This window comes from Aegilops tauschii, chromosome 2 (assembly GCF_002575655.3).
Source record: "Aegilops tauschii subsp. strangulata cultivar AL8/78 chromosome 2, Aet v6.0, whole genome shotgun sequence".
NCBI classification, from domain to species: domain Eukaryota; kingdom Viridiplantae; phylum Streptophyta; class Magnoliopsida; order Poales; family Poaceae; genus Aegilops; species Aegilops tauschii.
This window is the reverse complement of record NC_053036.3, coordinates 211,916,168-211,939,636: the sequence shown is the minus strand read 5'-3', so window position 1 is coordinate 211,939,636 and position 23,469 is coordinate 211,916,168. Positions and strand designations below refer to the sequence as shown.

General features: G+C 45.5%; 2 protein-coding genes across 2 annotated transcripts; both read left to right on the top strand.

Moving 5' to 3' along the window:
• The first annotated feature begins 13,682 nt into the window (after positions 1-13,682).
• LOC141041616 (uncharacterized) lies at positions 13,683-15,487 on the top strand. The gene is made up of 3 exons (XM_073508365.1): positions 13,683-14,669; positions 14,744-14,899; positions 14,979-15,487. Exons 1-3 carry the CDS (start codon positions 13,776-13,778, stop codon positions 15,375-15,377), a joined length of 1,449 nt encoding a protein of 482 aa, XP_073364466.1. The 5' UTR covers positions 13,683-13,775; the 3' UTR covers positions 15,378-15,487.
• Positions 15,449-17,251, top strand: LOC141041617 (uncharacterized). Its single transcript, XM_073508366.1, has 3 exons — positions 15,449-15,888; positions 16,125-16,401; positions 16,487-17,251. Exons 1-3 carry the CDS (start codon positions 15,562-15,564, stop codon positions 17,122-17,124), a joined length of 1,242 nt encoding a protein of 413 aa, XP_073364467.1. The 5' UTR covers positions 15,449-15,561; the 3' UTR covers positions 17,125-17,251.
• Positions 17,252-23,469: the final 6,218 nt, after the last annotated feature.

Genomic DNA, 23,469 nt, shown 5'->3' with positions numbered 1-23,469 from the left:
AACAGTCTGTAATGATCTGAGCTTTGACCATACTTCTGCTACACCAAAAATTCTGAAAATTAGAACAACGTAGGGAATTGATATATCAATCATCTGTAAAAAAATCAGAATTTTTCGACGCTCTAGTGAATTTAAACAATTCTATTACTGGAAGCAAAAGTTTTTGTTTTTGCGCAGAATCAAGTCAACTATCATCCACACTATCCCAAAGGCTTTACTTGGTACTTTATTGAAACAAAAGCTATAGAACATGATTACTACAGTAGCCTAATCGTGCGAACACACATAAACAGTAGGTAAAAGTGTTGGGTTGTCTCCCAACAAGCGCTTTTCTTAATGCCTTCTTAGCTAGGCATGATGATTTCAATGGTGCTCACATAAAAGATAAGAATTGAAACATAGAGAGAGCATCATGAATCAGAAGTTCCTCTCTCATAATAATTTTTAGTAGCATCATGAATGGATTCATCAATATAACTATCACATAAAGCATTCCTTTCATGATCCACAAGCATAGCATTTTTATTACTCTCCACATAAGCAATTCTATTCTCATTCATAATAGTGGGAGTATCATAGGAAACTCGAATACTATAATTTTTTCCACATTAAAAGGGTCATGTTCAGTAAAAGGATTCTAAAAGTTATGACAATGATTATCACTACTTTTTATAACATAAGTATCCTCACAATAATCATCATAAGTAGCAACTTTGTTATCATCATAGTCAATTGAAACCTCTTCTGAAATAGTGGAATCATTACTAAATAAAGTCATGACCTCTCCAAATCCACTTTTATCATTAATAAAATTCAACACCCTCCAAAATAGTGGGATAATTTTTATCTAAAGTTGACACTCTTCCATACGCACTTTCATAAATATTGCAATCGTCATAAATAGGAGGCATGCGATCATCATAACAAATTTGATCATTCAAATTAGGGGAAATAAAAAGATCATCTTCATTAAGCATAGCATCCCCAAGATTGGGACAAACATTAATTGCAGCAAATAAATTTTCAAATATGTCATTATCACCAAACATTAATTGCAGCATAATCACTGTCATCATTAATAGTATGAATAGCACCAATAGTATAACAATTATTATCGTCATAATTTCCCAAGTTGGTGCCAAAAAGATTTTCAAGATTATAAGAAGTATCATTATCTTCTCAATCATAATCATCACAACAAGCAATAGTGTAACATCACAAAATTCTAAATTTTGGAATGTTAAAATAAATAGATAGATTTGATTGATTGACTGAAAGTGAGTGAAATTCGAAACTTTTTGAAAGTTAAATGAGAGGGAATAAACGGACTTTCCCAAACTTTCATTTTTGCATTTATGATCTCCCTGAATTCAAATTCTTTTCAATACAAAACCCTAGAGAGAAGATGACATGACTTCTTCCATTTAAATAAATGAAACGGGTTTTTGAAAATATTTGAATTCCACTTGGAAATATTTCAAATTCAGAAACTTCAAGCAACCCAATGATTTTCATGAGAGAAGATAAAATGACTTCATTAAAACATATGAAATATGAGTTGGAAGTTTAAAAGGATCAAATTCAAAGTCCTTTTGAAATTATTTTCAATTTGGAGTTATTTGGGTTTTATTCAAATTATTTTTCTCCAAAAATAAAATATACAGAAAATAGGGTAACATGATTCCCTACATCAGAAAATTGGAGAGGAATATATTTGAAATTATTTTGGTATTTTTAAAATGATTTTTATTGGATTTTAGTAGAGCAGGAGCACTGTTTGAATTATCTAAATTTGTGTGGATTTTATTTGATGCTATAATAATGTCCATGTTGTAGAAAAAGTTTTTCTGGAAATTTTGATATATTATATGCCTATATAATATTTTTATTTATTTTGTTTTATTGTTTTTAATTGTTTGTGTTAAAAAAATGTGTTTATAAAAAAAAAGAACTTCGCCGACTGGGCTGGCCCAGCACCCAGCCAGGCCGCGGCCCACCCAGCCCGGCAGCATCGCCCCCGACCTCCCGACGGGAGCCCTGCTCCCGCACGCCGCCGACGCCGCCGTACTGCCGCCGGAGTCCTCCCTCTCCTTGGCCCCTTCCCCAAGCCGATGTCGCCCCCCTCCTATAAATTCGGGCGCCCCGGGCCCCCCTCTCTCTCTCCTCTCCCCGCAACCGCCGCCTCCCGCCGCTGCTTGCTGCTCGTCGTCGCCGCCGCCGCCGTCGGTTGCCACCGCCGTTGGTGTTGATGGGAATCCACAACCTTGTTGTTACTTCCGCTATTTGGATTGAGGTAATAGTATTTACATTAGTTTATACATGTGATTTACCTCTGTTATAAATCCTTGAGTACTGTGTGTGTCAGCATACCGATCCAGGGATGACACTTAAGCATAGAGACTTGACCGTCTGAGGTCAGGTCGCTACAAGATGGTATCAGAGCACATGTTGACTGTAGGACGTGACCCCTAGAAACTGGCAAGCCCATAGGAAAGATTTTTCTTTACAACTTTCTTTTCAAAAAGATCTTTTACCTCTCTTCTCTTGTGAGCTTATTCAAATATTCCCTTTAGTTAGATCATACCCCCTTTCCCCATTTGACCACACGAGGATTCAACGGATGAGACCACTCCAAGAAGTACAAGATATTGGACAACCAAGACCACTACGGAATGAAGAGGATTTTACCGTGCATTATAATAATGGCAACTACGACGGTTGAAGACTCCGAAGACTAGGAGAATTTGAAGGCTCTGTAGAATTTCCAGATTTGTATGACCTAGGAAAGCTACCCTTATGGAACTTGGCAGACTATGTAAGCTGTCAATAACCGAGATCAAGATGTATCAGAGAAAGACCAGAACATGGAGCATTAGAACTCAAAGTTTTGTCATGGAAACCCTAAGGCAGGAGATATCAACTATGGAACGGTAGCTCATGGAAATGACAAGAGCAGATACACGGCTATCCATGATGTTATCACCCGCTTATGCTATTGTCACCGTGCTGAGTTAAGCATGCATATGCATGGAAGGATTGGATGGTAGAAGGCTGATGGAGCATCTATCAGCAAAGGATATACTTTTAACTTTAGCTAGTATATCACCAGGATCTGGAGTGTTACATCAGGAAGTTTAAGATGGACCTTCGGGAAGCTATATTTAATAAGGAAGAATTTCGTGGAGAACTCAGGACCCAGAAGCTGCAGCCAAGCTGGAGGAGTAAAACCTCGAGACACCGGAGATTCGTCAGGAACTGAAGGACAGTAGGACATGGTTCATGCCAAGGATGTTGAAACCCATAAGTTTGGAACGCAACTCTAGAATATTAAAGGACGTCACGAGAGACTTCGTGTCAACAGATATGATCTGGCAAAAGAACTTGAGAAGGACAAGCATGATCGGAAGAAGCCATCAGATACATGAACAAGACTTGAAGAGATTGGCGACTTTGAAGAGTTATTGACCCTTAGAAGACCAAAGCCCTATTATATACCTACGTTAGATGCGACGATTGTGAGTTGTCATTTGTTTGATGTTTTTCCGACAGCCACAACATAAAATCTGTCTTTTCAAAACTTTTGTTTGTATTGAGTGTATCCCTCTCTATATCTCTCATCTCACCCCAAAACCCATGGACCCAATAGAGGATGAATGGAGATGAACTCATATTTTCTGGACCGATAAGTCAATTGGAGATGGACCGATGGATTCAGAACATGGAGGATCACATGAAGAATAACCCTATAGTCGGAAAGGATATGACCCAGCATGCTCTTGAGTGCTTTGAAAGAGGTGCTACCACTTGGTGGAAGATGTATCAAACCATCAATGGATGGCAAGGAGTAACCACTTGGAAAGAATTTAAGTTGACTCTAATAAAGTCTCGGTATGTGTCCCAGAAGTTGAAGCCTTATGGAAATGATATGAAGAAACCTTGTGCATGCAAGCTCTGTGGAGAAATAGGACACAACCATAAGGAACACAAGGATGAATGCCCTCATTGTGAAGAAAGTCACCCAGAGGAAGAACGCCCCACTAGGCAGATTACTTGTTTCTTGTGTGAAGGAACTACCCACTACCCTGCTCAGTGTCACATTTACCCCATGGTATAAAGAACCATCCAGCAGAAGAAAGAAGTAATGAAAGGAGCCCTCATGGAAATTCGAGAAGAACCAGTGATGGAGGAAGAGGTGGAGGACACACCCAAAGAAGACCCAATTAAACCATGCACTAAGTCATGCTATTCATGTGGAGAAGAAGGACACATCTCCCAGAATTGTCTGAATGGGGACCTAGTAGAATTCCCGACAAAGGAAGTAGAGTATGACCTACAGGAAATAGAATCCCTGATTGGAACGGAAAAGTCCAGGAAGAGAAGTAGATTGGATACCAGGAAGGACCTGAGTCATATCACCCGTTTCAGGTGCAAGGAGTCAGGACACTACTTCAGTAGTTGCCCAAAAAGGAAGCCAAGGACCCAAGGAGGCCATGCAGTCATAAGGAAACCTCGAGACTTGTCAGAAGTAATATGTTTATGCTGTAATGAAGCAGGGCACTTTGCCAGAGATTGTCCCAAAGAGAAGGAGACTTGGGATAAATAGTTGAGTCTGCAACAAAGAAGTATAGTAGTAGTTGTGGGAACATTTCTTTTATATTGAGGTGTTGAGTTGAGGCCTGTAATGGAAATGCAGGAGATTGTAGTAATTTAAGAATCAATAAAGTTAGCCTCGTTGGTACTGATTTGGATTTTTTTTGAGTTGTTACTCTATGGAGAAAGATTTTGACCATTTTCGGGGATATGAGAAATATGGTCTATGGATGAATTTGTTCATTTTAAGGGTGGTAGTACCCTGTGAGGACATTTGACCCATGGAAACGATAATGATGTTTCACGGAGTGGACTTCATAAGTATAAGTTTTATCTCGGTATGTGGGATACCCCAAAAGGATGAAAAGATGAAGTACTGTTGGATATAAAGGAGTTATAATGTATGGAGCAATAGTAACTCCAGGATGAGTCTGAGTAATCACGTCTCAGTTTGGTACCAATAGAAGGAAGGGAGACAATACAATTGGATGGATTTAAGAATGCTAGGAAGCTGGAGGTTAGAATAATGATCAGTTGCCCCGAGGATGAGTGCAAGGTTTGCAAGTGATGAGATGGGCCATAACCCACAGTACCCAGGACCTGCCAAGAAGCAAGCACACTCTTGCTGAAGGAAAAACCCTGGAAGAGATTAGACCTTACCCACCGACGATTTTATAGGAGTTTACACAAAACCTGAGAGATGTGAAGGAACGATAGTTGTTCGTTTGGCTTGCAGAATCCATGGATTTATCCGAACCCAGTTCGTCGACAAGAGAAATTATGCAATGCTTGTGAGGATGACTGAGTGTTAGAATGCGAGATTCGCTAAACCATGTACAAGGTAATGATTTGGGTGCGGGATGGATTGATCACCATACCGACTTACTCTTATTATTCGCCTTGCTATATGGGATGGTAAATCTGAGTGACTCGCCTATAGTTGAGAGACGACGATCAAAACCTTGTATAAACCTTAGAATGGTATAGGTATTTTCCCCTTGTACAAGGCAGCTGTTGCCAACCGTAGGTTAAACAGTGAGGATCAACCCAGACCCATTTCCTGCAGGAGAAACCATAAATGGTTGACCACCATGAGATATCGATAGTTGTTTAGTATTGGCGCCAGACCTGTCAGATAAGAAGACCCAGTCCTGGAAGAACCTTACCAAGGACACAGGAATTGAGGAAAAAGGTTATACCACTACCGGAGGTGCCCAAAGAAAGAATTTTCCCGAGGATCTGAGAAGACCGACACTGTTAAGAATAAGGATGGAGTACAGGAGTTTTGATGGAACCGTAACGATGCTCCTAAGGGTGGTAGCACCCCAGACCCCCTGAGACGGTCGTTGGATTTTGATAAGACCCCAGACCTAACCTATTTCTTTCTAGCCTCTCCGAATCTCGAGGACGAGATTCATTTTAAGGGTGGTAGGTTTGTATCATCCCAAAATTCTAAATTTTGAAATGTTATAATAAATAGATAGATTTGATTGATTGTGTGATTGATTGACTGAAAGTGAGTGAAATTCGAAACTTTTTGAAAGTTAAATGAGAGGGAATAAAAGGACTTTCCCAAACTTTCATTTTTGCATTTATGATCTCCCTGAATTCAAATTCTTTTCAAATACAAAACCCTAGAGAGAAGATGACATGACTTCTTCCATTTAAATAAATGAAACGGGTTTTTGAAAATATTTGAATTTCACTTGGAAATATTTCAAATTCAGAAACTTCAAGCTACTCAATGATTTTCATGAGAGAAGATAAAATGACTTCTTCAAAACATATGAAATATGAGTTGGAAGTTTAAAAGGATCAAATTCAAAGTCCTTTTGAAATTATTTTCAATTTGGAGTTATTTGGGTTTTATTCAAATTATTTTTCTCCAAAAATAAAATATACAAAAAATAGGGTAACATGATTCCCTACATCAGAAAATTGGAGAGGAATATATTTGAAATTATTTTGGTATTTTTAAATGATTTTTATTGGATTTTAGTAGAGCAGGAGCACTGTTTGAATTATCTAAATTTGTGTGGATTTTATTTGATGCTAGAATAATGTCCATGTTGTAGAAAAAGTTTTCTGAAAATTTTGATATATTATATGCCTGTATAATATTTTTATTTATTTTGTTTTACTGTTTTTAATTGTTTGTGTTAAAAAATGTGTTTATAAAAAAAAGAACTTCGCCGACTGGGCCGGCCCAGCACCCAACCAGGCCGCGGCCCAGCCAGCCCGGCAGCATCGCCCCCGACCTCCCGACGGGAGCCCTGCTCCCGCACGCCACCGACGTCGCCGTACTGCCGCCGGAGTCCTCCCTCTCCTTGGCCCCTTCCCCAAGCCGCTGTCGCCCCCCCTCTTATAAATTCGGGCGCCCCGGGCCCCCCCTCTCTCTCCTCTCCCAGCAACCGCCGCCTCCCGCCGCTGCTTGCTGCTCGTCGCCGCCGCCGCCGCCTCGCTAGCTCCGCCGCTGCTCGCTGCTCCTCGCCGCCCCGAGCCGCCGCTGCCCGCGCCGCATCGCCCCGCCGTCGCCGCCTCCCTCGCCGGATCCCGCCGCTCGCCCCCGCCGTCTCGTCGGGAGCCACCGCCGGTTTATTCGAGCCGGTAAAGCCGATAAAACCGCCCGGTTTTATTTCATTTAGTTGGTTTATCTTCCAGATCGGTTATTTTTAAATAAACCGTTCCGTTTTTGTTATTTAGCGAACGCTCGCTAGTTTAGGATTTGTAGCGAACGGTTTTCATTCTGTAAGGTTCTGTAGCGAACGTTCGTTTGATAGGATTTTTCTTTTATTATTAGATTTTGGCCAGGGACCCATCCGTGAATATTTTATTTACAGATTAGTCCCTGAGTTTCAAACGATCACTACTTTTTACTCGTTTGTCCAAATCCAACGAAACCAACGCCCACTTCTTCGTTATGATCCCCTCTATCCAGTAAAACAACTTAAACATGTTTTTGACAGTTTTAAATTTAAATTCAAACAGATTTGTATTTGAACTTCGTTTGATCGTAACTTGAGTTTTATAACTCCGATTTAGTTGATTCTTTTTGCAAATTAAAGCTCTTGACCTAAACTTTCTGATAAGGCCAAATTCACTTAATTTTGGTACTGTTAGAAATTGTTTTATGTTGCAAGAGTTATTTGCTTGGTTTTGATGTTTTCTGAATTGTTTCTTCGTTCTTTCCGATCTTTTGAGTGATTGCTTATGTGTGGTTACTGTTGCTTGCTTACGATAGATTGACCGGAGTGTGACTAGTAGAACTATCAAGAGTTTTGAGTGCGAATCATCTTCATCAACAGTACAGGCAAGTTCACACTTTGATCATATCCCTTTCATACCCAGTTTTTATGCATTAGTTTCAACCCTCAAACATTGCATGAGTAGGATTGATAACATGTGGGTATTGGGAAGTAATTGATGAGGTAGGAACCTATTGTCCCGCATTCAAACCATGGGAGTTACTATTACGTTATGCTTATATTGCCATGCTATGCTTGTAGACGTGGATTGGGGTTTGAGTGTGTCCATGACAGATGTGAGATTGTTTACTTAATGGTTCAACTTAACGTGGCTACTTTAATACACATCTGGGTGGATTGGTTGCGGGCACCTGGAGAATCCAGTGTTGCCCAAGGGGATCCCGGAGGACCCGTGTGATCACCCTATGGAATGCCACCCAAGCTCAAAGGGATCATAAGATTATTCATGCTAGAAACTTCCGTGTGCAGCCACAAGCCATTATGGGCTCTGGCATAGTTGAGTAAGTTGCGTGAAGCTCTTGAAGAGGTAGACTAGCAGATGTAGTGGGTTGTAGGTGGTGCTGTCTATCCAGAGTAGAGAGTTAATGCTTCAGAAAGACTGTGTCTCAAATCTCCGACCATGGATGCATTCGAGTCTTGTGGGGAAAAGTGCGCAAACCTCTGCAGAGTGTACAAACTAATCATGGTTAGCCGTGTCCCCGGTTATGGACATATTGAGTATCTGGTTCTTGGATTATCATGTTGATCTCGTCACTTTACTTAATAAATTTGTTGGGTTGATGATTATTAATTTGGGATTGAGTTGGAGGAACCTTCTCCATATTTTTTCAACCAACTTTGTAGTTAAAGAAAATATATTCCTTTGATGTAGGGAAAAATTGGCTTTTCGCAAAAACATTATAACCATAGAGCTTTTCCACCAGCCAAATATGCATGTAGTGATAGCCATTATTCAGCATTGCTCTACAGTGTGAATTTGCCAGTACATTCAATGTACTGACCCTTTGTGGATGCAACGTCTCATGTTGCAGGAATCTTACGACGAGTAAGTGATACGTTAGGGTTATGATTTCTACACTCAACTTTGCCGTTGGTGTTGATGGGAATCCACAACCTTATTGTTACTTCCGCTATTTGGATTGAGGTAATAGTATTTACATTACTTTATACATGTGATTTACCTCTGTTATAAATCCTCGAGTACTGTGTGTGTCAGCATACCGATCCAGGGATGACACTTAAGCACAGAGACTTGACCGTCTGAGGTTGGGTCGCTACAAATAGGCATAACAAAATCATCGTCAATAGTTTTTTCATACATTGTGCCATAAGACAAAGAAGCAATATCATCATCAAGTGCATCATCTTCCAAAATTATTTTTGATTCAGTTTCATGAGGCACAACAATAATAGGAGCAACATTATTTGGGAGGGATACCTTTTTACCTCTACTCTTTCTTCTTTTCTTCTTCTTCACCACATCATGCCGAGCTTCTTCTTGATGATATTGGTTGAATAGGAGCTCCTTCTCGTCACCTATTTCATCATGAGAGACAATAGTAGGGAAACTAGAAATCTTTACCCTTCCATTATTATTCCTTTTATATTCTATTGATTTTCCCGTGTTTCTATAGTTGGCAATATAAGCATTTTCATTGCAATTTACCATGCAAAACATATGGATTTCTTTCAAATTAGTTTCACCATGGTCTATGAATATGAATGCTTCAAACCAACAATTTTTATGTGACAATTCTTCACACCCAAAAAATAAACAAAGTTCATTATAAAGATCAAGGGTGGTCAACTTATTGCAATATTTGGACACGATTCGATCAGGAAAAAGCATGCATTGGAAATTAAGGTGACCAACTTTATTGCAAAGTTCACAAGTAATAGGATAAAGAGAAAATAATTTTGTAGCAAATTTATCTATCACTTTGAGCAAAAAATTGGTTCTATCATGTTTATGCTTCTTACAAAATCTATCATCCCTATAAGGTGTGTCTTCACAAAGTCTTTCCACTACACAAAAATTGACATGCTTATAAGAAACATTTTTTTCATGACTTGTGCAATCATCATTAGAATTTTGGATATTCAAAGAGTTCATACCAACAACATGCAATCATGCTCATCATCGAAAGATTTTATGCAAAACATTTTATTGAATTCTTCTTCTATCAATTGAGCACATTTTTCCTTTCCATCGTTTTCACAAAAGACATTATAAAGATGAATAACATGATGCAATCTCAATTCCATTTTTTAAGTTTTTTTTTATAAACCAAACTAGTGAATAAACAAGAAACTAAAAGATTCAATTGCAATATCTAAAGATATACCTTCAAGCACTAACCTCCCCGGCAACGGCGCCAAAAAAGAGCTTGATGTCTACTACACAACTTGTTCTTGTAGACTCGTGTTGGGCCTCCAAGCGCAGAGTTTTGTAGGACAGTAGAAAATTTCCCTCAAGTGGATGACCTAAGGTTTATCAAGTGCATGACCTCAAGTGTAAAGCAAATAAAATAGATCGCAAAGGAAAATATATTAAGGAAGAGACCCGGGGGCCGTAGATTTCACTAGTGGCTTCTCTCTAGAAAAATAGCAAACGGTGGGTAAACAAATTACTATTGGGCACTTGATAGAACTTCAAATAATCATGACGATATCCAGGCAATGATCATTATATAGGCATCAAGTCCAAGATTAGTAGACCGACTCCTGCCTGCATATACTACTATTACTCCACACATCGACCGCTATCCAGCATGCATCTAGTGTATTAAGTTCATGGAAAAACGAAGTAATGCACTAAGAACGATGAAATGATGTAGACAAGATCTATTTATGTAGAAATAGACCCCATCTTGTTATCCTTAATAGCAACGATACATACGTGTCGGTTCCCCTTCTGTCACTGGGATCAACAACCGTAAGATCGAACCCATCACAAAGCACCTCTTCCCATTGCAAGATAAATAGATCAAGTTGGCCAAACAAAACCCAAATATCAGAGAAGAAATACGAGGCTATAAGCAATCATGCATATAAGAGATCAAGAAGACTCAAATAACTTTCATGGATAAAAAGATAAATCTGATCATAAACTCAAAGTTCATCTGATCCCAACAAACACACCGCAAAAAGAGTTACATCATATGGATCTCCAAGAGACCATTGTATTGAGAATCAAAAGAGAGAGAGGAAGCCATCTAGCTACTAACTACGAACCCGTAGGTCTACAAAGAACTACTCACGCATCATCGGAGAGGCACCAATGGACATGATGAACCCCTCCGTGATGGTGTCTAGATTGGATCTGGTGGTTCTGGAACTTGCGGCGGCTGGAATCGATTTTCGTCTACTCCCTAGGGTTTTTGGAATATTGAGGTATTTATATTGTAAAGAGGCGGTCCGGGGGGCACCCGAGGTGGGCACAACCCACCAGGGTGCGCCTAGGCCTCCAGGAGCGCCCTGGTGGGTTGTGCTCCCCTCGGAGCAGCCCCTAGGTGCTTCTTCAGCCCACTGGATGTCTTCTGGTCCAAAAAAATCCACAGAAAGTTTCGCTGCGTTTGGACTCTATTTGGTATTGATTTCCTGCGGTGTAAAAAAACATACAAAAAACAGCACTTGGCACTATGTCAACAGGTTAGTACCAAAAAATGATATAAAAGAACTATAAAACATCCAAGAATGATAATATAACAGCATGGAACAATCAAAAATTATAGATACGTTGGAGACGTATCAGCATCCGCAAGCTTAATTCCTGCTCGTCCTCGAGTAGGTAAATGATAAAAACAGAATTTTTGATGTGGAATGCTGCCTAACATGTCATCTCATATTCTTTTCTTTGTAGCATGGACATTTGGACTTTTATATGGTTCAAAGCAATAGTCTAGTTTTGACATGATAACTTAAATACTCAAGCATATCAACAAGTAACCATGTCTTTCAAAATATCAACGCTAAAATAAGTTATCCCTAGCCCATCATGCTCAAATATTGATCCATTCATGAAACACACTCGCATATTAGCTACACCCAATGCTCAAGTACGATCATAGTGCCTCCTAGTTGGTGCTTTATAAGAGAAGATGGAGACTCAAATTAAAAATAAAAATTGCATAAAGTAAAAGAAAGGCCCTTCGCAGAGGGAATTAGGGATTTGTAGAGGTGCCAGAGCTCAAAGCGAAAATTGAGAGATAAATTTTTTTTGAGAGGCATACTTTTCCCACCAACAAAAACGACTTAGAGCTCCCAACACTTTCCATGCTAGATATATCATAGGCGGTTCCCAAATAGAAAATAAAGTTTATTCCTTTTTCAACCATATTTGCACTTTCCATGGTGTCGTGGAATTGTCACGGCAGATGTCCTCGGGTTAGGACTTAGTCGTGGAGCCATAGCGATTGGGAAGCTTGAAGGGGTTAAGTGGGACAAGGAACACGAGGGTTTATACTGGTTCGGCCCCTTACGGTGAAGGTAAAAGCCTACGTCCAGTTGAGGTGGTATTAATCAGGGTTTCGATAACCAGGAAGCTGAACAGCTATGCCCGGCTCTCGATCAGATTGTTGTCGCCCCTAAACCGCTGCCGGGTCGTCCCTTTATATAGGGAGGTTGACACCCAGCGGCCCTTAGAGTCCCGGCCGGCTCATAAGAGTGTCCGGCTCGGACTCTAAACAATACTTGCCTTATACTACAAGTTCTACTATAACAATAAAGATTGTACTATGGGCTTTAAGCCATATCCGGGTCTCAGCCCATCTCTGGCCCATTATCTTGGAACTTGGCTCCGGGCTTCTGGCAATGACCCTACAAGTAACCCGGCCCTCCTGGCGGGTGACTCCAAGGTCTATATCCTCAACATTAGGCCCCAGATTGACTTGAGCCGGCTCGTGTCAATCTTCAACTCTGCCGACAGAAAAAAAATCTCCGGCTTACCGTTCGTGTGAAGGCCATAACCCGGTGTGACGTCATTCTCCGGACTCCGGATAATCCGCCGTGACGTCATCCTCCATTAAGTCCGTGTTTTACTCCGCCAGATCCGCAATGGATCTCTGCTGTTACTGTCTTTCTGAAAATCGAGGCGCCGTGAGGGGGAGATAACCACGCCGTGGTCTCCTTGAATATCGCGCCCACTTATGACTTGCCTTATAAATAGGCCGGCCCGGCACTCTCTTCTCACACTCTCCTTCTTCCTCGCGCTGTCGTTCCTCTGCCCGAGCTTCTGCCGCCGCCGCCGCCGTCGCGCCCCTGATCTTCATCGACCCGGCCGCTGCATCACCCTGACCCGGACCAGATAACGGCGGCGACCTTCGCTCTTCCTCAACTCCGGTGAGTCTTCTCTGCCTTGCTAGAACAGATCTGTGGTAGGGTTCTTCTCGTTCTTCGTGTTCGTCACCTTTGCCCAGAAACTCGGCAGTCCTCGTCACCACTGTAGTCGGTTGATCTTTATCCTTGCGTAAAACCACTGCGGTAGACGTTCGGAACTCATTTCATCTGCAAGAAATCCTCTTTTTACTGCATAAGAACTGTGTTCAACCTCAAGAACTTCTCCTGCCTCTGTTTTTTAGGTCTAGAAAATTTTCTCTGCTCCGACTATTTTGATCCAAAAAAGTTACGGTAGTATGTGAAACCTGTTTACCACACTTAGTAAAAACGCAACCATTGAATCTCGGCGGCTTACACGTCCGGTTTAAAGAGAACCATGCTCTGTAAAATCCTCCGACTTAACTACAGTAAGCCGTAGATGACCAACTTAACCTGAAAGCCCCGACAGCTTAGATAACCCACCATATCAATATATATATCATTAGTCCCCTTCATAAGCTGTCATTGTAGTTTGAATGATAATCCCCGGCTTATAATTAACCCGGACACTTTTCTCTTCCTCATAGACCACCAACCGTCACCATGCCTCCCAAGGCTCCCATTACTTGCAACTGGATGAAATCCAACGTCACCGAAGAGACCCTGGCCAACTTTGTTAAGTCCGGATATCTGCCCAAGAAGGAAGTGATGTCCTACCGTGCCCCTGACCCGTCCGAAGAAAGACCTCAACCGAGGGACGGGGAGGTAGTGATCTTTGCAGACCATATGAGCCGGGGCTTCGCACCGCCCGGCTCAAAATTCTTCTGGGACGTGCTCAACTTCTTTGACCTTCGGCCTCAGGATATAGGACCCAATTCCATATCCAACATCTGCAACTTCCAAGTTTTTTGTGAAGTATATCTTGGAGAAGAGCCGAGTCTGCTGCTCTTCAGAGAGCTGTTTTATTTGAACCGCCAAACCGAGTGCGCAAACGGTCCAAGTCTAGAGTTAGGCGGCATCTCCATCCAACGGCGCATGGACTGTCTATTTCCTTACGTAGAACCGCCAAGTCACCCCAAGGACTGGAACATGACTTGGTTCTACTGCCAAGACACGTCCCCGGCTGATGAGAGCCCGCTGCCCGGCTTTCGCCCAACACGCCTGGAGCCGACTCATCCGCTATCCGACAAGCTGACTGCCGCGGAACGCCAGCCTCTGCTTCCAACGATCAATAAGACCAAGGCCCTGCTAGGCAACGGTCTGAACGGAATAGACCTGGTCCGGGTCTGGATCTCATGGCGGGTTATCCCATTGAGCCGCCGCCCCGGCTTAATGTGTGAGTACACCGGGCGAAAGGATGACCCGCAGAGGCACAGTCGCAACGACCTTCCAGAAGACGTTGCCGAAGAAGAGACCAAGGCTCTATTAAACGAGAGCCTGGCAGACTGCGGAAGAACCGGGCTAGCCCCGTTCTGCAAGACCAATCCAGCCCCAGCGGTAAGCCGCTGACTTTAACCTTTCCATTTTTTTTACCTGTCATCTTACTAAGAACTCATTACTGTATTTCTCAGGCTGATGATAAATTCTGGCGGGTCAAGTATGACCATGAGGCGGCCAAGAAGGCCAGGAAGGCAAAGAAAGCCGCCAAGAGAGCCGCCCCTCGCAAAAAGGGAAACAGACCCACAGCTTCGGAGCTGCTGCAATTAAGCGATAGCTCCGAGTCAGAGGTAACCCTTAAACCTTTAAACTCTTGCCATATTTATTGTTTGCTGCTGTCCACTTTACCATCATTTTGCTTATTGACAGGATGACACCGGCGCCAGTAACCCGGTGATTGAAGAGGTAACATTACTCCCCTCCGACTCGGAGCCTTTGCCACAGCTGAAAGTCCGAAGGGTAACCCGGAAAGTAAGCTTTTCTCATCCATTAGCTCATCAAGACCCTCAATTTCTTTTGAAGCAGCAGGTTCACGAAAGCCGGCGTCTCACCCGGGCCCGCAAGGACACCGACCTCTCCGCCGGGTTACCCGACGCGACAAGGAAACGTCGCACCGAGGTCTTTTCTCACTTGTACCCTTTTCATCCGTTGGCGGGTGTTATCCGTCAACCGCTTAATTCTTCTGACTCCAATTACCAGGAGACCTCCCCTTCTTCTGGTGACTCCATGCAGTCAAGTCTGCCGGCCTTCAAAACTGCACCCGGGTAATAACAATCACCTTACATTACCTGTCTGTATTTACTCTTTGTATGCCTAACACTTCTGTCTTTTCAGTGCCCAGGCAAAGCTCACCAAAAGAGCAAAGAAGACCAGGTCAGCCGGAGTGCCGGACTTGCCTGAGCCGGAGACGACAGCTCAAGATCCGCCAACCGCCTCCGAGGCCACCATTCCCATGGATACGGCGCCTGAAGCCCCTGCCCCGACCACCAAGACAACGACCGAAGCGTCAGCTAATCCGGAGGCCTCCGGCTCAACCCCACCGGCTAACGACCCGGACGTGGTAATTACCCGGACGGAGTACGTTGAGCCGGGGAGGCCGACCGCACTGGCCCAATGCTCCGCGAAGGGGGAGCTGCTGCGACCCCACCGGGCGAATCTGGATCTCTCGGGCTACCCCGATTTGAGCATTGGAGAGCTCGTTTCTGGCTACATCAGCCAGGTTCACAAGAGCCGGGACGCGGAGATCGCCATGGTCAATCAGATCCAACAAAAGTCTGAGGTAACCTTCTGCTGTCTTCTTACTTTCCGCATAGTGATCCTTGTCATGCTAGCCCCCAAGTCTATAACTTATACCTGGCATATGTTGTAGACTTAGAGTCTGGCTTACTTAATTGAACCAGCAGTACGTAGATAGACACGTTCAATATGCATTAGCCCCCAAGTGCCAAGTGTCTTTGCTTGGAAAGTGCTTGGGACTTGTATAATGACTGTTTAATAACCCGGAAATATATGCAGGCTACTGGCAAGAAATTTGAGTCGGACCTTGCGGGTCTCAAGAGCCGGTTAAAAACTCAAGAGATGGAGACTCGGAAGGCGAATGCCAAGTTTGTCTCCAGCATCGCCGCTCAGGAGAAATTGAAGACTGAATTCGACGCTGAGCGGAAGGCCTGGGCTGAGGAGAAAGCCGCACTGGTGACCCGGGCAGAACAGGCGGAGAAAGCCCTCACTGAGAAAACCGCTGAGCTCTCCAGCCTAAAGCGCCAGGTTTCCCAGATGGTGGCTGCTATCTTTGGTAAGTCACCTCGCCGGCTTTCATCAAGTCTGTATATGTTATAATTCATCCTTGTCACCGGCTTACCTGATCTTTATTTAAACAGGTCCCAGGAGTGCCAACCTGAACCAGAGCGTGGTCACCAAGTTAAAGGCCGTGTACACCCTGGTGGAACAACTCTACACCGGGTCACAGCGCGCCTTAGCTGTGGTGGCCCTATCCAATGAGGTGCCAACCCATCTGGCCGAAGTCCTGCGCCGGCTTGCTGTTCTGCCACAACGGATCCAGGAGCTACGCCGAGCCTCCGCAAGATCCGGAGCAATTGCCGCGCTGAGCCGGGCCAAGGCATTCCTGCCGGAGCTAGACCCGGCAGACATCGCCCTGGGTTACCCGAGCCTGAAGGAAGACGGCTCAGCCTTCGACCAGAAGGATTTCGCTGCATGTGTGAAGGCTGTACGCCCGGTGGCCACCATCATCGGGAACGACACCGACTTAACCAAGTATCAGCCGGGGTACAACGCGGAGAATCAGAGAATTCCAACCCCTCGCTATGAAGCTCTCAGTCTGATTCCTCCGGCTCACCAGCACACCTTCGCCCCTGAAATTGACCCGGCCGGGTTAATTGACGAAGAAGCCCAGTTCGAGGCTCTCAGCGGCATCGACTGGAAGTCGTCAACCTTCGAAGTCTTGGGATCAGCCGAAGCAGAAGACGAGCCGGGGACTTCAACTCAACAAGCGTCATAAAGCGGCTGGCGGTTCACCGAACAACGCTCCGTCCTTGAGACTTGGTGAATTTTGTAATAGAATAGGTGCAACAATTTATCTCTGCCGTGCCATCGTGCACGTAATGAATGCTGAAATCCTTTGAAGTCATTCTTTTGATGCTCCTCCGGGTCATAATTATCCTTCGTGCTTCTCAACCTTTAAAAAAGTACCTTCAAGCATCTGCGTAGAAAGGTAAATCACAAGTCTCAAGACGGCTTACCACCCTCCGGATTAAATGACCCGGGTAGCATGGTTGGTATCTTAACTCTAATGGACTTGTCTTGATGACATCCAGGATGTTCAATTAACAAGATAACTCCAAAATTAAGCCGGTCAAGCGAAACCCGGCCATGCACACGTTGTCATAATCAGAATAGACTTTGCGATAAATCGGAACTTAGGGGCTTCCAGTTCGAATACGACCAGAGACCCGGCCCGAAAGGGGTTTAAGCCAAGATTCGGATACGATCATATAGCCCCCAATGGGTGTGGCGATGCCAATCAAGAGGGTACCGACAGCTATGTTCTCTTGGGTTCGAATACGACCCATGTTTGAACAGGAAGCCCCCAAGTGATTCTGAAAATTGTTTAACGACGCTGATTCGAATACGATCCACGTCGGTTCTCAGAGGGGTTACACTATGATTCAAATATGACCAAAGGTAACCTCCCAATGAGCTCGGCACTTTGCCAATCAAATGGGTATCGACAGCTATGTTCTCTTTGGTTCGAATACGACCCATGTTTGAACAGGAAGCCCCCAAGTGATCTTACTGCTTACGGCTAGACTCAAATGCGATCATAAGCCGGATCCTCCTTTCAAATTAGTATGACACGTATATTTGGAGGAGAAAAAAGGACAGAGGTCCTGCTTTATTGCTTATCATAATATATATATGTCTGAGATAAATATGTACACCACAAGAGCCGGTAGCTCAAGTGTAATAAGGCCGAAGCTGAGCGATATTCCACGGCCGACGGGTCTCCTCCTCAGATTTACGCGAATCTTTACGCTCCCGAACATCAATGAGGTAATATGACCCGTTGTGCAAGTTCTTACTGACCACAAAGGGCCCTTCCCAAGGTGGGGATAATTTGTGTGCATCTGTTTGATCCTGGATGAGCCGGAGCACAAGGTCGCCTTCCTGGAAGACCCGGGTTTTGACCCGGCGGCTATGATAACGGCGCAGGTCTTGTTGGTAAATCGCTGAACGGGCTGCTGCCACATCACGCTGTTCATCCAACAAGTCCAGAGCAACTTGGCGCGCCTGTTCATTGTCCGTCTCAACATAAGCCGCCACACGAGGTGAATCGTGACGGATGTCGCTAGGGAGGACCGCTTCTGCCCCATAAACCATGAAGAAAGGCGTGAAGCCAGTAGACCTGTTAGGAGTAGTGTTGATGCTCCATAAGACGGAGGGCAACTCCTCCACCCAACAACCCGGCGTCCGTTGCAAAGGGACCAAAAGCCAGGGTTTGATGCCCTTCAGAATCTCCTGGTTAGCTCTCTCAGCTTGACCATTGGACTGGGGATGAGCCACTGAAGAAATATCAAGCCGGATATGCTCTCGTTGACAAAACTCCTCCATAGCGCCTTTGGACAGATTAGTGCCATTGTCTGTTATGATGCTGTGCAGAAAGCCGAAGCGGAAGATCACCTTTTTCATAAATTGAACCGCCGTGGCTGCATCACACTTGCTAACTGGCTCAGCTTCCACCCACTTCGTGAATTTGTCCACTACCACCAAGAGGTGGGTCTTCTTATCCTTGGACCGTTTAAAAGGCCCGACCATATCAAGCCCCCAGACCGCAAAGGGCCAAGTGATCGGGATCATCCTCAATTCCTGAGCCGGCACATGAGCCCGTCGGGAGAACCTCTGACAACCATCACACTTACTGACCAAGTCCTCCGCATCAGCGTGAGCCGTCAACCAATAAAAACCATGACGGAATGCCTTGGCCACAAGGGATTTTGAGCCAGCATGATGGCCGCAATCCCCTTCATGGATCTCGCGCAAGATCTCTTGACCTTCCTCAGGGGAAATACAACGCTGAAATACCCCTGAAACACTGCGATGATGCAACTCGCCGTTGATAACAATCATTGACTTGGCCCGCCGGATTATTTGCCTGGCCAAAGTTTCATCCTCAGGCAACTCTCCCCGGGTTATATAAACCAAGTACGGCATTGTCCAGTCTGGTATGACATGAAGAGCCGCCACCAGTCGTGCCTCCGGGTCAGGGATAGCCAAGTCCTCCTCTGTAGGCAACTTAACCGAAGGGTTATATAGGACATCCAGGAAAGTGTTAGGCGGCACCGGCTTTCGCTGAGAGCCGAGCCGGCTTAAAGCATCAGCCGCCTCGTTCTTCCTGCGATCAATGTGCTCCACTTGATATCCCTGAAAGTGCCCAGCAATGGCATCAACCTCGCGGCGATAAGCCGCCATGAGGGGATCCTTAGAATCCCAAGTGCCTGATACTTGTTGAACCACCAAATCTGAGTCCCCAAAGCACCGTACCCGGCTTAAGCTCATCTCCTTAGCCACCCGAAGACCGTGGAGTAAGGCCTCGTATTCAGCCGCATTGTTAGTGCAAGGAAACATCAATTGTAGCACATACTGGAACTTCTCACCCCTAGGGGAAGCCAATACAACACCAGCCCCCGAGCCCTCCAGCTGCCTGGACCCATCAAAGTGAATAGTCCAATAGGTGTTATCCGGCTTCTGCTCAGGCACTTGCGACTCTGTCCAATCATTAATAAAATCCACCAAAGCCTGAGACTTAACAGCAGTGCGTGGCACATATTTGAGGCCATGAGGCCCAAGCTCAATAGCCCACTTAGCAATTCTCCCTGTAGCCTCTCGGTTCTGGATAATATCCCCAAGAGGGGCAGAACTGACCACAGTGATGGGATGACCCTGAAAATAATGCTTGAGTTTCCGGCTCGCCATGAACACACCATATACAAGCTTCTGCCAGTGCGGGTATCGCTGCTTGGACTCAATAAGCACCTCACTGACATAATAAACCGGCCGCTGAACCGGATGCTCCTTACCCGTCTCCTTACGCTCCACCACCATAGCCACACTGACGGCTCGTGTGTTTGCCGCCACATACAGTAGCAAGGGCTCCTTATCAACCGGAGCAGCAAGGACGGGGGGCTCTGCCAGTTGCTTTTTCAAATCCTCGAAGGCAGTATTAGCTGCATCATTCCAGACAAAGTTATCCGTTTTCTTCATCAACTGATATAAGGGCATAGCCTTCTCACCCAAGCGGCTTATGAACCGGCTTAAAGCAGCGATGCGACCTGCCAAACGCTGAACATCATTTATACATGCCGGCTTAGCTAGAGAAGTGATAGCTTTGATCTTCTCCGGGTTAGCTTCAATTCCTCTGTCAGAAACCAAGAAGCCCAATAGCTTGCCCGCAGGAACACCAAAAACACATTTGGCCGGGTTAAGCATCATCTTGTAGACCCGGAGATTATCGAAGGTTTCCCTTAAGTCATCTATCAGGGTTTCCTCCTTGATGGACTTAACCACAATATCGTCCACGTAAGCGTGAACATTGCGCCCGATCTGTTTATGGAGACAATTCTGTACACAACGCTGGTAAGTCGCCTGCGCACACTTGAGCCCAAAGGGCAATAAGACATAGCAGAAGGCTCCAAAGGGAGTGATGAACACCGTCTTCTCCTGGTCCTTAACTGCCATCTTAATCTAATGATACCCGGAATAGGCATCCAAGAAACTTAAGCGTGCACAACCTGCCGTAGCATCAATGATCTGATCAATACGGGGGAGAGCAAAAGGATCAGCCGGACACGCCTTGTTCAAGTCCGTGTAGTCCACACACATCCGCCAGGTGCCGTTCTTCTTAAGTACAAGCACCGGGTTAGCCAACCACTCTGGGTGAAAAACCTCAACAATGAACCCGGCCGCCAAAAGCCGGGCCACTTCTTCACCAATAGCCTTCCGCCTCTCTTCGTTAAACCGTCGAAGGAACTGTCTGACCGGCTTAAATTTTGGATCAACATTGAGAGTGTGCTCAGCGAGTTCTCTAGGTACACCTGGCATGTCAGAAGGTTTCCATGCGAAGATGTCCCTATTCTCACAGATGAACTCGATGAGCGCGCCTTCCTATTTCGGGTCCAGATTTGCACTGATGCTGAACTGCTGAGACGAGTCACCTGGAACAAAATCAACAAGTTTAGTCTCATCAGCTGATTTAAACTTCATTGCTGGTTCATTCTCCGTGGTTGGCTTTTTCAGAGAGGTCATATCTGTTGGGTCAACATTGTCTTTATAAAATTTCAACTCTTCTGTGGCACAAACAGACTCTGCATAAGCCGCGTCACCTTTCTCACACTCCAGAGCCACTTTCCGGCTGCCGTGAACCGTAATGGTCCCGTTGTGACCCGGCATCTTGAGTTGTAAGTACACATAACACGGCCGTGCCATGAACTTGGCGTAAGCCGGCCGTCCAAATATGGCGTGGTAAGGACTTCTTATCTTGACCACCTCAAAGGTCAACTTCTCCACCCTGTAGTTGTTCTCATCACCGAAGGCCACTTCCAGTTCGATCTTGCCGACTGGATAAGCCGATTTACCGGGTACCACACCATGGAAGATAGTATTTGACTGGCTGAGGTTCTTATCAACTAGCCCCATACGACGGAAAGTCTCATAATAGAGGATGTTGATGCTGCTGCCTCCATCCATGAGTACCTTTGTGAACTTATAGCCTCCCACTTGAGGAGCCACCACTAAGGCCAGGTGGCCCGGGTTATCCACCCGGGGAGGGTGATCCTCCCTACTCCACACTATGGGCTGCTCCGACCATCGTAAGTAGCGTGGAACCGCCGGCTCAACAGCATTAACAGCCCTCTTGTGAAGCTTCTCGTCTCGTTTGCACAAACTAGTGGTGAACACGTGATACTGTCCATCGCTAAGCTGCTTTGGGTTGGTCTGATAGCCCCCCTGTTGCTGTTGATGACCCTGACCAGACTGTTGATTAAAGCCCCCTTGACCGTTCTGAGGACCGGAATTTGACCCGCCGCCCGGGCCATGAAAGCCGCCGGCGCCTGAGCCGCCACCCGGACCATTGTAGTTTTTAAAGGCCTTCATGATAGCACAATCCTTCCACAGATGAGTCGCTGGCTTCTCTCTAGAACCGTGTCTCGGACAAGGTTCACTCAACAGCTGTTCCAGAGAAGGTCCTGACCCGCCGCCTCGGGGAGGGGGCCTCCCCTTGCGTCGCTGGTTATTACCTTGAGAGTTGGTGTTGGCTACAAACTCTAGGCTGCCATCGGCCTTGCGCTTGCCTCCTCCTTGGTTCCCCGGGCTAAACTGAGGACCCTTGCCGTTGCCATTCTTCTTTCCCTTCCCTGCCCTTTCATCATCTGAAGGGGGATCCTTGGTACCATCGGAATCGGCGTACTTTACAAGAGCTGCCATCAGTGTACCCATATCAGTACAGTCACGCTTAAGCCGCCCGAGTTTCATCTTTAGGGGCACAAAGCGACAGTTTTGTTCCAACATTAAGACTGCAGAGCCGGCATCCATCTTATCCGATGAATGTATGATCTCCTTGACCCGGCGAACCCAATGGGTCGTGGATTCACCCTCCTGCTGCTTACAGTTAGTCAGATCCACGATTGACATAGATTGCCTGCAGGTATCTTTGAAGTTTTGAATAAACCGGGCTTTCATCTCAGCCCAAGACCCGATGGAGTTCGGCGGTAACCCTTTCAACCACGTGCGGGCAGTTCCATCTAACATCATGGTGAAATATTTGGCCATGGCCGCCTCGCTGACTTCCAGCAATTCCATAGCCATCTCATAACTCTCGATCCAGGCTGCCGGTTGTAAGTCTGCTGTATAGTTAGGCACCTTCCTAGGTCCTTTGAAGTCCTTGGGTAGACGTTCATTACGGATAGCTGGCATCAAACACGGGACACCCCCGGTTCTAGTAGGGATACCCGCATCAACGGACATCGTCGGATAAGCCGGGGGGGTCTGGTAAGCCATCACTTGAGGCGCCTGCTCCGCCTCCTGGCGTGCGTCTGCTACATAGAAGGCTCCGTTATGAGCCGGGCCATGACCAGGGGGCGGGTCATGGCGTCGGACATTACTTGAGCCGGTCGCCGAGACCATGTGCCGGCTGTAACTCGGGCTCTGCCCTGGACGAGGGGTTGAATGGATCCTATCCCGGCTGTAGGAGTACGCCTCTTGCTGCGCCAGCGCTGTCTGGAGGAGTTCTCTGACCCAGCGGGTCTCAATAGCCGTCGGAGAGTCGCCGTCCACGGGCAGAGCCGCCAGCCGT